Genomic DNA, 14,359 nt, shown 5'->3' with positions numbered 1-14,359 from the left:
ACCCAGTCATTGGGTCCCAAAATGACAGTAATAGTTCACCAGCTAGAATAAATCACACTAGTATACACACAGCATACAACAACAAGCACCAACAGCAGCAGCAGCAGCAGCAGCAGCAGCAGCAGCAAAGAAGCAAAAAACAAAGTTCCTACCTTGAGCCATCTTCTACTTGACTGTATCAGTTGTGCAGGCCTAGTAAGACCCTAAGTGATGCAAGGGTCAAACTTTGGAACCCATGGATAGAGAGATATAGCCTCCGGCTCTCTCTTTTGTTCATGATGAGTCCTCCCTCGGTTGGCATCGACCAGCCTCATTCTCCTGGCTGCCATCTTCTCACTCAACCTTGGATGCAGTTTAGTACTGCACATAGCGTTCTGAATTTCTGATGTAGTGCAGTCAGTGGTCAGGGATTTAGGGCAGGCCAGCCTCTATAGGGACCAGCTAGCCCCTCTCGGGACCCTACGTTAAAGTTTTCTGACATTTTGATGACTTTAGACGTAGGGTCCCTTGACCCTTCCCACGTATCTTAATCTATATGTTAAATATAATATACAACCCGATTTCCCGTCGCAACCGCCTTTGCTGCGCCGTGTGTGTGCTAGTTATTTGTTCCAAAAGAAGCATATATATGCTATAGGAGCCAACGGAAACATCAATGAAACTTTTCTTTGGCGCAGAAGCCGTTAAGTATTTTTAAACTTTGCTTGACCATTTTGGCAGCTCTGAAATTCTCTCTTCGGTCCTTCCTTGTTGACATCTCGGTTGGCTAGCTGCGCCTACGAGGCGCGTAGGGAGGCGCAGCTAGCCAACCCCGATGCTGGAGGCGGTACAATGGGATGTCAACAAGGAAGGACGGAAGAGAGAATTTCAGAGCTGCCAAAACGGTCTGACAAAGTACTTAATACTTAACGGCTTCTGCGCCGTTCGCGGGGGGTTCGGTTGTCTCCGTTGTCTCCTATAGCTCTTATATGCTTCTTTTGGAATATGTCAGCATCACACACACACAGCTCAGCAAAAGCAAAAGCAACGGTGTCAGTGTGCGTTTGAGAATTAGCATGTAGCTTTGCTTTGGTGTCACCGGACCCTATGGGTTGGGGTCCAAAGGAGCTCAACCCGGGGGGTCCAGAGACGGGCTAGGGACCAGCTAGCTCTGATCCATAGCTCTAATGCGTAATGAAACGCATTAGAGCTATGGACCAGATCTAGGGACCAGCATTCACAGGAGAATGGACTCATAGGGCTGAGAAGAAGCCGAGCTTGGGGGTCTGGGCAGGTGCAGTTGATATTATGTATGCCATTCGGAGGGCCTGCTTCAAACCCTCAATCTTACATTCTGCATCGGTGGAGGGACTCTGGCAATTATCCATAATTTCAATCATGGAGCGAAGCACCTCACCAAATTAATCCACCGGGTCGTCCGCTGGGTCCATTGTGGTTGATTCGTTCTGTCACGGTGCCGGGCAGAGCAGGTGTAGGACCCAAGTGCAGACAGTAGCAGCAGAGGCAGAATTCAGGTGCAAGATCCAGGTTGTATTAGGGATAAAGTAGACCGGTCCTTAAGCAGTTACCATTACTTATATTACTTATATTATTATATAGTTACCTAAAGATTTCTATATAGTGTATGAAAAAGTAGAGACACGTCAGAATTCTCCAGGACAGACGACCCCTCTGGCCTGTGCTTCAAGGGGCCCCCCGACCAACGGACTGATATGATCGAATCTAATTCGTGATGTAACACGTCGTATTTGCTTTCATCTATGTCTTTGCTGTTCATATGCATATCACATCCACCATTCATTTTGGGATAAGTTAAGTATCCCGGGCAATCATTAAAATATGCCAGTTCTTAATATTCCATGACTTATGTTTACAGCCTGTTTATTGGACTATGAGATAACTCTCGAACGATAACGACACATCACAATGCAGGGGAACAGGCAAGGGGAAACACAAGAAAATAATACTCGGATATGCAAGCTCAAAAACAGGACTGAACACAGCGACAACGAATCAACAGAGAACCGACCACACATGGGCATATAAATAGACAAGGGATAACTAGACACAGGTGAACACCACTGACAATCAACACTGGGATAGGCTGGGGAACTAAGGGGACACAGGTGGAAACACTGGCAATCACAGGACTAGTGAGACAAGACAGGAACAGAACTACAGGGGCAGACAGGAAAGCACAAAACAAGACTACAAAATAAAGGTTCACAGTGTAAAGCAAAACTGCAACCACGAAACAAAGAAGTCCAAAATCACAAAGAAGTAAAACACTAACTAACTAAAAACAAAGGAGCACATGAAAATCCAAAACATGTCACGGAACGTGACAATTTTATGCTACTTGTAACAAAGTTATTTTTTAATCAATTTAAAAAAACAAAATTACATGCATAAAAAAAGTACATATATTGTGGCTTGAGTAAAAGTACGTTTTGAGCCCTGGTTAACCCTTTTAAAACCAGCAAAATATATCTGTGTCATAATAGATGTTTTTTTGCGTTGGCTTTAAAAATATATATATATATATAAATAAATATATATATAGCACATATATAAGCTTGCAGCTCGGCACAAAGAAAACATTTTTTTGAGTGGTGCAAACCACTCCAACAACCAGCTTTGTCTGTATCTATGTATGTGTCTATGTATGTGTGTACCTGTGTGTACCTGTACGTGGCCCCACGTACATGTGAGCATGGTTGCTATGGTTAGTGTGTGACGTCACTGACTAGTTGCACCACTCAGTTCACACGGGTGTGATTTTTGTGAGAACTACTGATTTACAAGGCATTTGTAGAATCAGGAGAACGGAGCGCACGCGGCACACCGTTTCGTAGCTCCCACAGGAGAATGTATTTATTTAGAAGGATGACAACGTTTCGACCCCCTATGGGTGTTCATCAGGTATGAGTACAACAACAAAGTAGGCATGTTATATACAGATTAGGGGCAAGTTTAACAATGAACAAGCCACTGTTTGCAATGATGATAATAACACTGACACACCCACCACGTCTATGAAGTCTATGAGTAGTGTCAAGCCAAGAACACAGAGTAAAACTACTACAGGCACTAAGGCCAACTGTTAGTTTTAATAACACTAGACCTGTACGTGCCCGTCGGCTACCGGCCTACTTGAGAACGATGCAACTTGTGAACCTAATAATACCCGTTGTCAACTTGTCATAGCACCCGTTTTAACTGTCTGTCTGTGTCCCACATGGAGATCTCTGTATCTGCCTTTGTGTGAAGAGGGCACAATGACTGACTGTGAAAAGTGGACTGGTTAAGTGGGGTTGCCATGGCAATCAATTGGCTGAGGCAGGAAATTGCACAGGTGAGGGGATTTAGGCTGATTAGGCCCACTGGCAGAGCCTGAGCAGAGCCTTTTGTGGTGGTTCTGGAGAACCGTGGGTCCGACCGACTCGAGTCCGGGCAGAGTGTGCACTCCCTGTGGGGGTGTGGAACACGTGTGTCAAATATGAAGTCGGTGGGGCAAACGGTTCTCGAGTTACGTGCATTACCGTACACAGACGCAGACACGCATGCACGCAGAGACGTGGCGCATTTATAGTAGGATGTTTCGAAAATAGCCGATCTACAAGCTCAAAATGGGCGGTAATGGGACGTGTTGTGAGCTTGTAGATTGGCTATTTTCAAAGTATAAAATGGGATTAAAGTGGTAAAAATGTTCCATATTTTGCTGTGGACTGCCTGGAACTTCCTCAAGGACCCCTTGAGGTCCCCAGACCACACTTTGAGCATCTTGCAGAAGGCGCTGTTTTTCCTTTTTTTCTCAGATTACACTTAAAGGTATATTCAGTGATTTCACTTCAAATATCACTTATTTTTTGGATAATCCTCCCTACTATAAAGTGTGCTGACCATATAAGGAGTTCCTCCCTGTCCCCAGTGAGCCCCTGGGGTCAAAAACCCTAGTTTCGGTTTGGGCTTTGGGTGGCAAAGCCTTCATCCAATAATCAGGATGAGAGGGGCCTTCCTCCAATCATGATCGAGTGGGGCGGGCCTTGGTGCACGTGCTGTTGGTCTGTTGTACTTCCCCACTGTAGAGCGTGTGCATGTGCACATCTTGTTACCGGGGTGGAGCAGGGTTTTTTCCAAATCACCCAAATCACTGAATACTCCTTTAAGAACAAAAAAGTTCACCCTAAGAGTGCTCCACAGTGTGCATATAGATTCTGATTCTGTACCTACGAACAAATCACAGCTAAGAAAACATTGAGGGATCCCAAAACCATGCTCATTCTTTGGTACGAACAGACAGACAGACAAACAGACAGACACGTAAACTAACAAAGCCAGTTGTAGGAGTGGTTTACACCACTCAAAAACAATCTCAATAACTAAATAAAAATAAAACAAAACATTATTTTGTGTATAATCCTTTGGTTTTCAGTTCTGTTTCCTTTCCTCTTAGATACTGGTCTGTATAGCATTCATGTATGTGTCCCATACTGGACAAAATCATTCTGCGTACCTCTAACTATATACATACGTCTTTCCAGTCCAATACAATTCAAAATGTCCTGTTGCCCCATCCTCAATGTTGGAGCGTCTGTAGAAAGGTCTTTGGATATATTCCAAGTATACAGAGTTTCACATTTAGAGAAACTGTAGTTCTAAACATTTCTGACAGACACGTTAGAACTTCATTCCAAAATATTTGTATCTTAGGACACTCCCACATACAATGAAATAGAGTACCTTTCTCTGTTAAACATTTAGTACAAACATCTGGAATACCTTTCTCTGTTAAACATTTAGTACAAACATCTGGAATACTAGCCAGTCAGCAGATATTATGATGAAGTACATTCTCATTAACCATTTATATTGAAGTAGTTTGAAACTTGTGTTTGTCTATTTTTGTGCTTTTAAACATGCCTGTTTCCACTCTGTCAGTGTCATCTTGAATGTCTAGTTTCCAAGCATATCATTTGTCTATTGTTGAATCAGTACTGTAATCAACTATGTGAATCCTATAGTTCAAAACAAGCTCGTAAATTACAAAATATAGCACTAAATACTATTCTACTATACTATTATAACATACCAACTACATGTTATTGTTCCTAATGTACACATTTGTACCTCTGTGATTATTCCAAAGCAGTTTAACTGTACCAATAATTTATAATAAAATAATGAAATATCCCCATCCGCTCTAATGCAAATATCAAATAATAATACAAAAATCCTAACAAATTGTAATCACATACAAACTACATGTTATTGTTCCTAATGTACACATGTACTGTACCTCTGTGATTATTTCCAAGTTGTTTAACTGTACCAATAATTTATAATAAAAATATTTAAGTATTTGATTATCCCCATCCGCTTCAATGCAAATATCAAATAATAATACAAAAATCCTAACAAATTGTAATCACATACAAACTACATGTTGTTGTTCCTAATGTACACATGTATCTCTGTGATTATTACCAAGTTGTTTAACTGTACCAATAATTTATAATAAAATATTTAAGTATTTGATTATCCCCATCCGCTTCAATGCAAATAACAAATAATAAAACAAAAATCTAAACAAATTGTTATCACATACAAACTACATGTTGTTGTTCCTAATGTACACATGTATCTCTGTGATTATTACCAAGTTGTTTAACTGTACCAATAATGTATAATAAAATATTGAAGTATTTGATTATCCCCATCCGGCATTCAATAAGCACAACCTCGTGCTTCTCGCCCTCAGGGCATCTTACTGCTTACTGGTTACTATTATAAAAATAAATGGGGGTAGGGGGTTGTAGAATTCATTGATCTCAAGTAGGTTAATAATACACTGTGTGTGTGTGTGTGTGTGTGTGTGTGTGTGTGTGTGTGCGCGCGCACGCGTGTGTGAGTCTATTTCTGTGGTTGCAGTTATGCGTGTCTGTCTTTCGGAATGAGACCAGACTATATTACACCCCAGCTATAGTGGTCCCTCCCTCAGACGCTGTGCAACAGCTGATGTCACTGCTGCTTAACACACACACACACACACACACACACACACACACACACACACACACACACACACACACACACACACACACACACACACACACACACACACACACACACACACACACACACACACACACAACTAGGCCACACCCACACTACAACCTGACCCCCCCCCCCCCCCCCCACCATGTGTCTCTAGAGAGCAGAGCAAAGCAGCAGAGTAAGGGGACTTCCACACACACCTTTTGGTCCCTGAGACACACATACGGCCACAAGCCTCCAGCCTCAGAGGTTGGCCCCTATAAAGGGGGGGTCGGTCACCCTGCTCGCGGACCATGGAGCTTCCCTGTCTGCCCGCCGAGACCCCCAGCACCGCCAGCAGCTCCGCGACATCCACGGACCCCCTGTACGACAACTACTGCCCACCTTTCGCCCCCCACCACCACAACAGGGGGGGGCAACGGGAGAGGGACGCGGGCGTGGTGGTGGTGGTGGGCCGCCCGTCGTGCCTCCGCGCTGCAACCGGACTCCTCCCGGCGACACCCTGCAAAAACCCCGGGGCGGCTGCTGCCGCTGGCCGGGCCCCAACTGTGCCTGAGGTTCCCACCACACTGCAGGGCGGGGGGCCCGGTGGGGGGAGAGGAGCAGGACCTGGCTTCTGGCCAGATCACAGCTACTGCAGCTGGGGAGGAGGAGGAGGCCTGGGAACCATGCAGGGCTGCTGGGATGCAGAGCTACGGATAAACAGAGGGCGAGGGGGGCGGATAGATGGAGGACTACATGGGAGAGAGAGGAGCGCCCCCAGCCCGTCGCCGCAAAGCGACGAGCACCAGAGCGCTCTGTCCGTCTATGACAACCTCCACGACGCTAGTAACGTCACCCCAGACGACCTGGAGGAGGAGGAGGAGGGCATCGCCATGGAAACATGCAGCTTCCAGGAGGATGATGATACGCGGCGGCATCATCATGTCACGGGTCACCTCCAGCAGATGATGATGATGACGATGGTGGAGGCCGAGGACGGGGCGGCGAGCGGAGGAGAGAGCAGCACGTGGTCGTCCTGTGAGATCCTCCTGGGAGGAGAGAGCGCTGACAGAACGCAGGAGGAAGTGGTCCCAGAGCAGAAGATCCCAGAGCCGGACAACATGGAGGTTCCTCCTCCTCCTAGGCTTTCTCACCACCTCCCGACGACATCAGCAGTAGCCGGTCCTCCTCCTCCTCCTCCTCCTCCTCCTCACCCGAGCCAAGGAGCCGGGCTCCTCCAGGCTCAAGCGGGGCCCTTACCGCCGGCCCCTCACCACCCAGAGGAGCTCCCCGTGCCCAGGGTCCCTCCTCCCGTGCCCTTGGCCGACCCCTCGGCCAGCGCCCTTCGCAGCATACTCACCAGCCTCCAGCAGCAGATCGGCAGGCAGAGGGAGGATTATGAGATACGAATATATAGGTAATATATAGGTTCGTTTCGCATGCTGCATGCCCCTCCCGCCAAACCGCCCGCACGCACGCACGCACACATGCACGCACGCACGCACACACACACACACACACACACAGTAAACAACATCCTGTGGCCTGTCTTGGCAAGCGTGAGAGTTGTTGAGTTTATAATAACGAGTGCGGACGACCCGGACGTGGTAACACAAACTGATTCACATGACATTGCGAGAAGAGTAACTAATTGTACAGCCAACTATTCAAATTTAGGAATTGAGATTAGAGTGTATATAGGTGTCTGAATCTAGATCTCTGAATTTAGATCTCGATCTTTTTTTTCGATTAATTGTGCAGAACTAAAACAGCATAAATGTAACTACAAGAGCAAAAGGGAGGCCGGGTGTGTTATATTGATAGGTAACCTGAACATCTAGTTTCAGGTCCTGTGAGTGAGTCTTGGATTGATCTAGGTCAGTGTTTCCCAAACGCTGGGTGACTGGGTCGGTACCCATGTTAAGGTCGCGGACCCATTTTTCTGTCAAGAATTTTATACATTTTAAAAAATCAAACAAATTTTAAGTTTAAGTAGTGGAAATAGCAGACCTACAAGCTCACAACAGTAAACCAATAGTTATAGGGTTAAAATGATTGGCTATGTCCACTATATTTGGGTCCTGGGGAGACAAACATTTTCTCTTTTGGGTAACTAAAATGTTTTGGTCAAATCACTGATCATCCACCTAAGCAACGTCTAGTTTCAGGTCTAGTTGATGGAGCTGTACAACCCCATTGATACTAGGAAAACCTCCAGTGTGTAGTTTCAAGACCAGTTTAGTGAGACTGTAGTTATGTGCCCTGCAGATATTCTGTGTTGACCCCAAACATCCTGTTTAATTCTCTGGTCAGAGAGCCATGGGATTCTGTACAGTTTCCTGTCAGTGTTTTACATGCTTGTACAACTGTTATATATCGTTGCTGTCGGGAAGAAACCTCATAACTCCATTTTTGAGGTTTTTGTGGCATAAATCAGTGCTATTGAACACCCTTTACAAAATGTGTTGTTTTGAAAATATTGAACCAATGGAAAGTAGTAAAAAGTGCTTTATACAAAACCTCTTAACTCCATTGGACTCTCAAAATGTCTGCTAAAGCAACTAACTCCACCACCTCTCCCCCTCTCATGGAAGTCATTGACAATATATAAAGTTACAACACCAACTTTGATGAGGCTGTATTGCTTTGTTTTCAAAATATGAGGTTTTCTTAAAAAATATATTTTTCATTTCCTGAAAAATTAACATTTTGGAGCTATGAGGTTTCCTCCCGACAGCAGAGATATTGTAAATAGCAGTGGGAACATCTGAATCCCCATAGGTTCATATGATTTCAATCTGAATCCCCATACTGTAGGTTCATATGATTCTTTTCCCCCTCTCTGAATTTGGCTTATTATATCTTGCATTGCACTTGCAGTCAACAGATCCCTGGATCTGTTGACTGTCCGTTATGGGGCGTGTCCTATTCATGTATTTAAAACGCATCGTGAAACTGTTTACAAAGTTTGTCTTCCACTGGTTAAAGGACCACTTCACCACTTTTCAACCTATCTTCATATACTTGGTCCTTGGTTTCTTTTTTTTAACTGCCTAACGATGATATCACTGGTGGACGGTTTCTCTACTGCCCACAGCCCTCCTATGAGACACAGACTGAGTACATTGTGGTATTTTATCATGAACATTAGTTAGGACCAATTCAATGAAGGTAGGTTGAAAAGTGGTTAAGTGGTCCTTTAAGGGGTTTTCTTGGTAAGAAACAAGCACGTTCCGAGAGGGGCTGACCTATAGAAATAGTTCCTCTGTGCAGCGTTGGAAAGAGAGCTAAATAAAGGTGCAATTCCGCTGACCTCGACGAACACATACCACACTTATTACTGATATAGATAGAGCAAGTCTCCTTCAAAGGTCATGCCTATTGGCACTGCTCTGGACCAGGTTGGTATAGTACAGTGTGTGTGCGCGCGACTGTGCGTGCCTGTGTGTGTGCATGCGTGTATGCATCTGTGTGAAAAGCCTAGTCTGGTTGCTGAATGCGTTTATTCAAAATGTTAGTCAGTCAACAAATTTCCCATGCAGACACTTATTTATACAGAGTATCTGCAGTGCACACATACTCTACTTGCTGCTTTTCACGCCATGGCGTACACAATCTGGCAGATCAGACTCAGCCTAGATTCTTATCCAAGCCTCAGTCACCTCCAAGCTTGACTATTGCAACTCCCTCCTCGTTGGGTCTGCTGGCATGCTCACCCAAAACCCTGCAAAACCATGCTGACCCAAAATTAAAACTCCCCAAATTACCTATGTACAATGCAACCAAGGGCAAAGCACTCCCTTACCTTACCCAAATTAGCCAATTGATCACACCTAGATCTCCATATATGGAGCTGGCCTGTTCTGACATCACAATGTTGTTGTGACATCTGCATAGACTCCATATTTGGGCATGCCTGACAAAGAACACAATATATGCGGTATATGTTAAAACTAACATACCTAATTTTAGAATACCGAAGCATTTACAGTACATTCTAGTTTCCTCACCAGTCTCTCCTGTGTCATGAAGCCTGGAGCAGAGGAACGAGGAGCTGCTGATGGAGGTGGTGGGTCTGCGGGCCAACCTGGCCCAGCAGAAGCGCTGGTACCAGGCGGTCCAGGCCAAGATCGCCGAGTCCGAGCAGGCCCGGGCCACGGCGGAGCTGCACAACGCGGCGCTGCAGAGAGAGCTGGAGCAGGTCTTTGACACGTTCGGAGAACTCAACAGCGAAGCCATGAAGACCGAGTCCATTGTCAGGAGCTTCTGAGTGTGTGTGTGTGTGTGTGGACATTAGGGGTGTAACGATATAGTAACTGAAAAATCGATTTTAATTTCAAGAATCTAAGTGTATCGAAATGTAAACGGCAACATATCGTGTCGTTTGACTTTGTATCGTATCGTTTTGCAATGCAAATAATCTGTGTCAAATCGTTTTGCAATGCAAATAATCAATTGTATCAATACTAAGTACTTGTGCGTTGTGTTTAGCAATTTTAAGAAGAAAAAAGAAAAAGAGGGATTTAATTACTTTTCCATTCAATATTGCTACACTTAAGTCTATCGATACATATGTGTATTCTCTGTGCTCATGTCAAGGTATGGCTTTGTCCATATGTGTTCAAATATAATGTCTATGTATTTGCCAGTGTGTCTGTGTTTACTTATTTATATCCACATTCATACATTTTCCACAGATTTATTTTCATTGCTAAATAGTTACTGTATCGATTCTAAATCATTGAATCGTGTCGCCATAATGAACCAATATCATACCATCAACCATGTAATCGTGATACGTATCGTATCGCTGTTAAAAATGTATCGTTACACCCCTAGTGAACATGGTATGAAGTACAAAGATAATAGAACGGTCTAAGGGCTAGAGATGATTTGGACATTGGAAAGAGCTACTGTATTTGCTGGCATTTTGTGTAGGCCTGTTTTCACATAATTACTAACTTCTTTTCCATTTGTAAATTGCCCAATCTGTGTCCAGTTAATGATGCTTTATACAACTTATGTGAAATCTATGAACCAGTATTAATACATGAAAATAAAACTAATCCTTGGAGATGTCCACTTTATTTCTTGAGTAAGGGCAATAAATGAAGACCACATGTCATTACGGTCAATGCAATCGGATGGGACACATTTTTTAAATGACAAAACAAACGGGAACAATTAACCGAACAAAATAGAGATGTACGGCGTACAGACAATGAAGCCCTGAGCACACCAATGCTCAGTCCTTATCTGACAGGATTCAGGAGGCGAGCGATGGTGGCCTGCCTCTCTGGTCATTTAAGGCATGATTGGATGAATAAGGTCGCCATGGTTTTGTTCAAAAAAGCAAAACATAAAAAGAGTACAACATGGTGCTTAAAGTCCTCATTTTGACTCCATAGTGTCGTTTATTTCCATTATGTCCATCGCACTATGCAATCCATCTGCCCAGAGGCAGAAGATCCAGTTCTACAACGGTAGAGTCCACATTCTAGACAATCTCTGCTTGGTATTGCTGCATCACGGGCCCACATCATGGGCCCACACTCTGCTGCATCACGGGCCCACACTCTGCTGCATCATGGGCCCACGCTCTGCTGCATCATGGGCCCACACTCTGCTGCATCATGGGCCCACGCTCTGCTGCATCATGGGCCCCACACTCTGCTGCATCACGGGCCCACACTCTGCTGCATCACGGGCCCCACGCTCTGCTGCATCACGGGCCCACGCTCTGCTGCATCATGGGCCCCACGCTCTGCTGCATCACGGGCCCACACTCTGCTGCATCATGGGGCCCACACTCTGCTGCATCACGGGCCCACGCTCTGCTGCATCATGGGCCCACACTCTGCTGCATCATGGGCCCCATGCTCTGCTGCATCATGGGCCCACACTCTGCTGCATCATGGGCCCCATGCTCTGCTGCATCATGGGCCCACACTCTGCTGCATCACGGGCCCACGCTCTGCTGCATCATGGGCCCACACTCTGCTGCATCATGGGCCCACACTCTGCTGCATCACGGGCCCACGCTCTGCTGCATCACGGGCCCACACTCTGCTGCATCACGGGCCCACGCTCTGCTGCATCACGGGCCCACACTCTGCTGCATCACGGGCCCCACGCTCTGCTGCATCACGGGCCCCACACTCTGCTGCATCATGGGCCCCACACTCTCCACCGCTCTCCGCACTTCTTTGCCTTTTACAATCAGGGCAACTGCTGCTGTCTTTAGAACAATTCCAAGGAGAAAATGAGGGAGAGAGAGCTGCACTTTGATAAACCATCACACACACACACACACACACACACACACACACACACACACACACACACACACACACACACACACACACACACACACACACACACACACACACACACACACACACACACACACACACACACACACACACACACACACACACACACACACACACACACACACACACACACACACACACACACACACACACACACACACACACACACAGAAGAACAAAACAAATAGGCTTTCAGAACCGAGAACACAGTACTGAAATTGAAGTAAAATAATTGACCTGAACGAAGGTTCTCTTTACAACAAGAATGGCCCTAAAGGTGTCAGAAAGATCATTTTATGCCACCATGCAAGTTAAAAGTCATTACTTATTATGTTTTACTGCTGCGTGATTGGAGTTTTAATCTTGTTGTTCCAGCACGTCTAATGGAATGGTTTCAGAGTAATAGCAGCCCATGCATGTCAATGAAATATACGTTGAAACTTGATTTTCATGGGCTTCAATCAAACATCATTAATCGTGTGCAACACTTTGCAAAATAAAAATAAAATAAAAACAAAAAAATAAATACAATTACATGGATCCATTTCCTCCCCCACAATGTACAGGATTATGATGTTAATACACATTGATAGTACCGTATGTCTGTCACATGGGGGTGATTGCATGATATCATGATTCTACAGGTACACTGGATTTCCAAAGAAAAACACATTTATACTGTGATTTCTTTCTCTTCTCTTTTTGCGATTAAAGGGTCTACTTACACTATGGGCATCTGACCGACATCATGCCTGTAGTTTACATACAGTACATTATTACAGGAAATAAAAATGGTAACACTGCAAAACCACGGCTTCTACTGTAGCTGTCGGGAGTAAAAGCTCAAATACACTCAAGCCATTCATTAAAAAAAAACACTGTCTGAGAAATGTTGTTATGCTTTAGCTATTGAAAAATAGCAGATCTACAAGCTCATAGCGCGCCACCGAGTGGCGCGCTACGAGCTTGTAGGTCTGCTATTTTTGAAAAATCGAAGAACGACTGACATAGAAACATAACATTTTCAGAAAACTTTCAGGATGTAGAAGACATTTTTTGAATCTGATCTCAGGTCAAAATGGGTTAAACCTTTGAGTGACACGTGCACGGTACATAACAAGAGGACCACGCGCAAACAAACAAAATAGAAAAATAGACCTATCTGTTGACGTTGGCAGGGGAAGACGCACAACACACATTACCCTAATGAAGGAGAGAGGAGAAGAGAGAGAGAAATAAAAGATGGCCATCTGCTGTTGAATGGAAAACTAAGGAGGAGAAACGAGCCTAATTTATACTACTACTACTACTTTATAGTATAAATGAAGCTACAGTGGGTCGGACAGACAGACAGACAGACAGACAGACAGACAGACAGACAGACAGACAGACAGACAGACAGACAGACAGACAGGCGTTCATTGGCTCTCGTCCAGGGCTCCGGTCAGCGTGTCGATGCTGCTGCTGTCCGTATCGGAGGCCAGCGTCTGCTCCGTGGACATGGACGAGATGTCATTGGCCGAGGACGACTGGGAGGCGGAGCCAGACACCGCATCTGTCAATCAAACAATCACAATCAGACTGGGAGGCGGAGCCAGACGCAGCATCTGTCAATCAAATTCAAACTGGGATCCTGAACCGGACACTGCATCTGTCACAAAATATGAAATATGAAAACTTTAGTTACTAGTTATTTTGTAGATTTTGATTATTATTACAAAACATACATTAACCACTTCAGTCCTATATACATTTTGGCCGATCTACAAGCTCTCGATGCGACACATTGTGAGCTTGTAGATCTGCTATTTTCAAAGGATTTTTATACATTTGAAAACCTATGAAACGGGACATTCTTAAAAGTGAAAGTGTTGCCTTTACTTTTGGTACTTTAAGTACACTTTGATAACAATACTTGTGTACTTTAACCCAAGTACATTTGTAATTCTGGACTTTTACTTCTAAGTATGTCTACATTGCAGTACTGA

The 14,359-nt window shown here is 44.7% G+C and overlaps 2 protein-coding genes across 18 annotated transcripts in view; one reads left to right on the top strand and one right to left on the bottom strand.

The window, feature by feature from the left end:
- The first annotated feature begins 6,226 nt into the window (after window positions 1–6,226).
- LOC306925976 (uncharacterized protein) lies at window positions 6,227–11,113 on the top strand. Its single transcript, XM_079505161.1, has 2 exons — window positions 6,227–7,456; window positions 10,072–11,113. The coding sequence occupies exons 1-2, from the start codon at window positions 6,351–6,353 to the stop codon at window positions 10,307–10,309; spliced, it is 1,344 nt and encodes a 447-aa protein (XP_079361287.1). The 5' UTR covers window positions 6,227–6,350; the 3' UTR covers window positions 10,310–11,113.
- The window catches only part of mapk9 (mitogen-activated protein kinase 9), a 24,821-nt gene continuing 21,567 nt past the window's right edge, over window positions 11,106–14,359 (bottom strand). Inside the window, exons 12-13 of one of the 17 annotated variants that reach the window (XR_013790342.1) lie at window positions 11,707–13,926; window positions 11,106–11,550 (exon numbers count right to left, since the gene is read on the bottom strand). Coding sequence is in view for 2 of the 17 variants with exons in the window: in XM_079505227.1 (XP_079361353.1) it covers window positions 13,790–13,926 (137 nt within the window). In the remaining 15 variants the exon portion in view is untranslated. Of the gene's footprint in view, window positions 13,927–14,359 lie in introns of all 17 variants that reach the window. The other 16 variants (XR_013790343.1, XR_013790344.1, XR_013790345.1 and 13 more) reach the window with 16 other exon arrangements.

The sequence above is a fragment of the Electrona antarctica genome (assembly GCF_951216825.1).
Source record: "Electrona antarctica genome assembly, chromosome: 1".
Taxonomy (NCBI): domain Eukaryota; kingdom Metazoa; phylum Chordata; class Actinopteri; order Myctophiformes; family Myctophidae; genus Electrona; species Electrona antarctica.
This window is presented reverse-complemented; position numbering and strand designations above follow the sequence as displayed.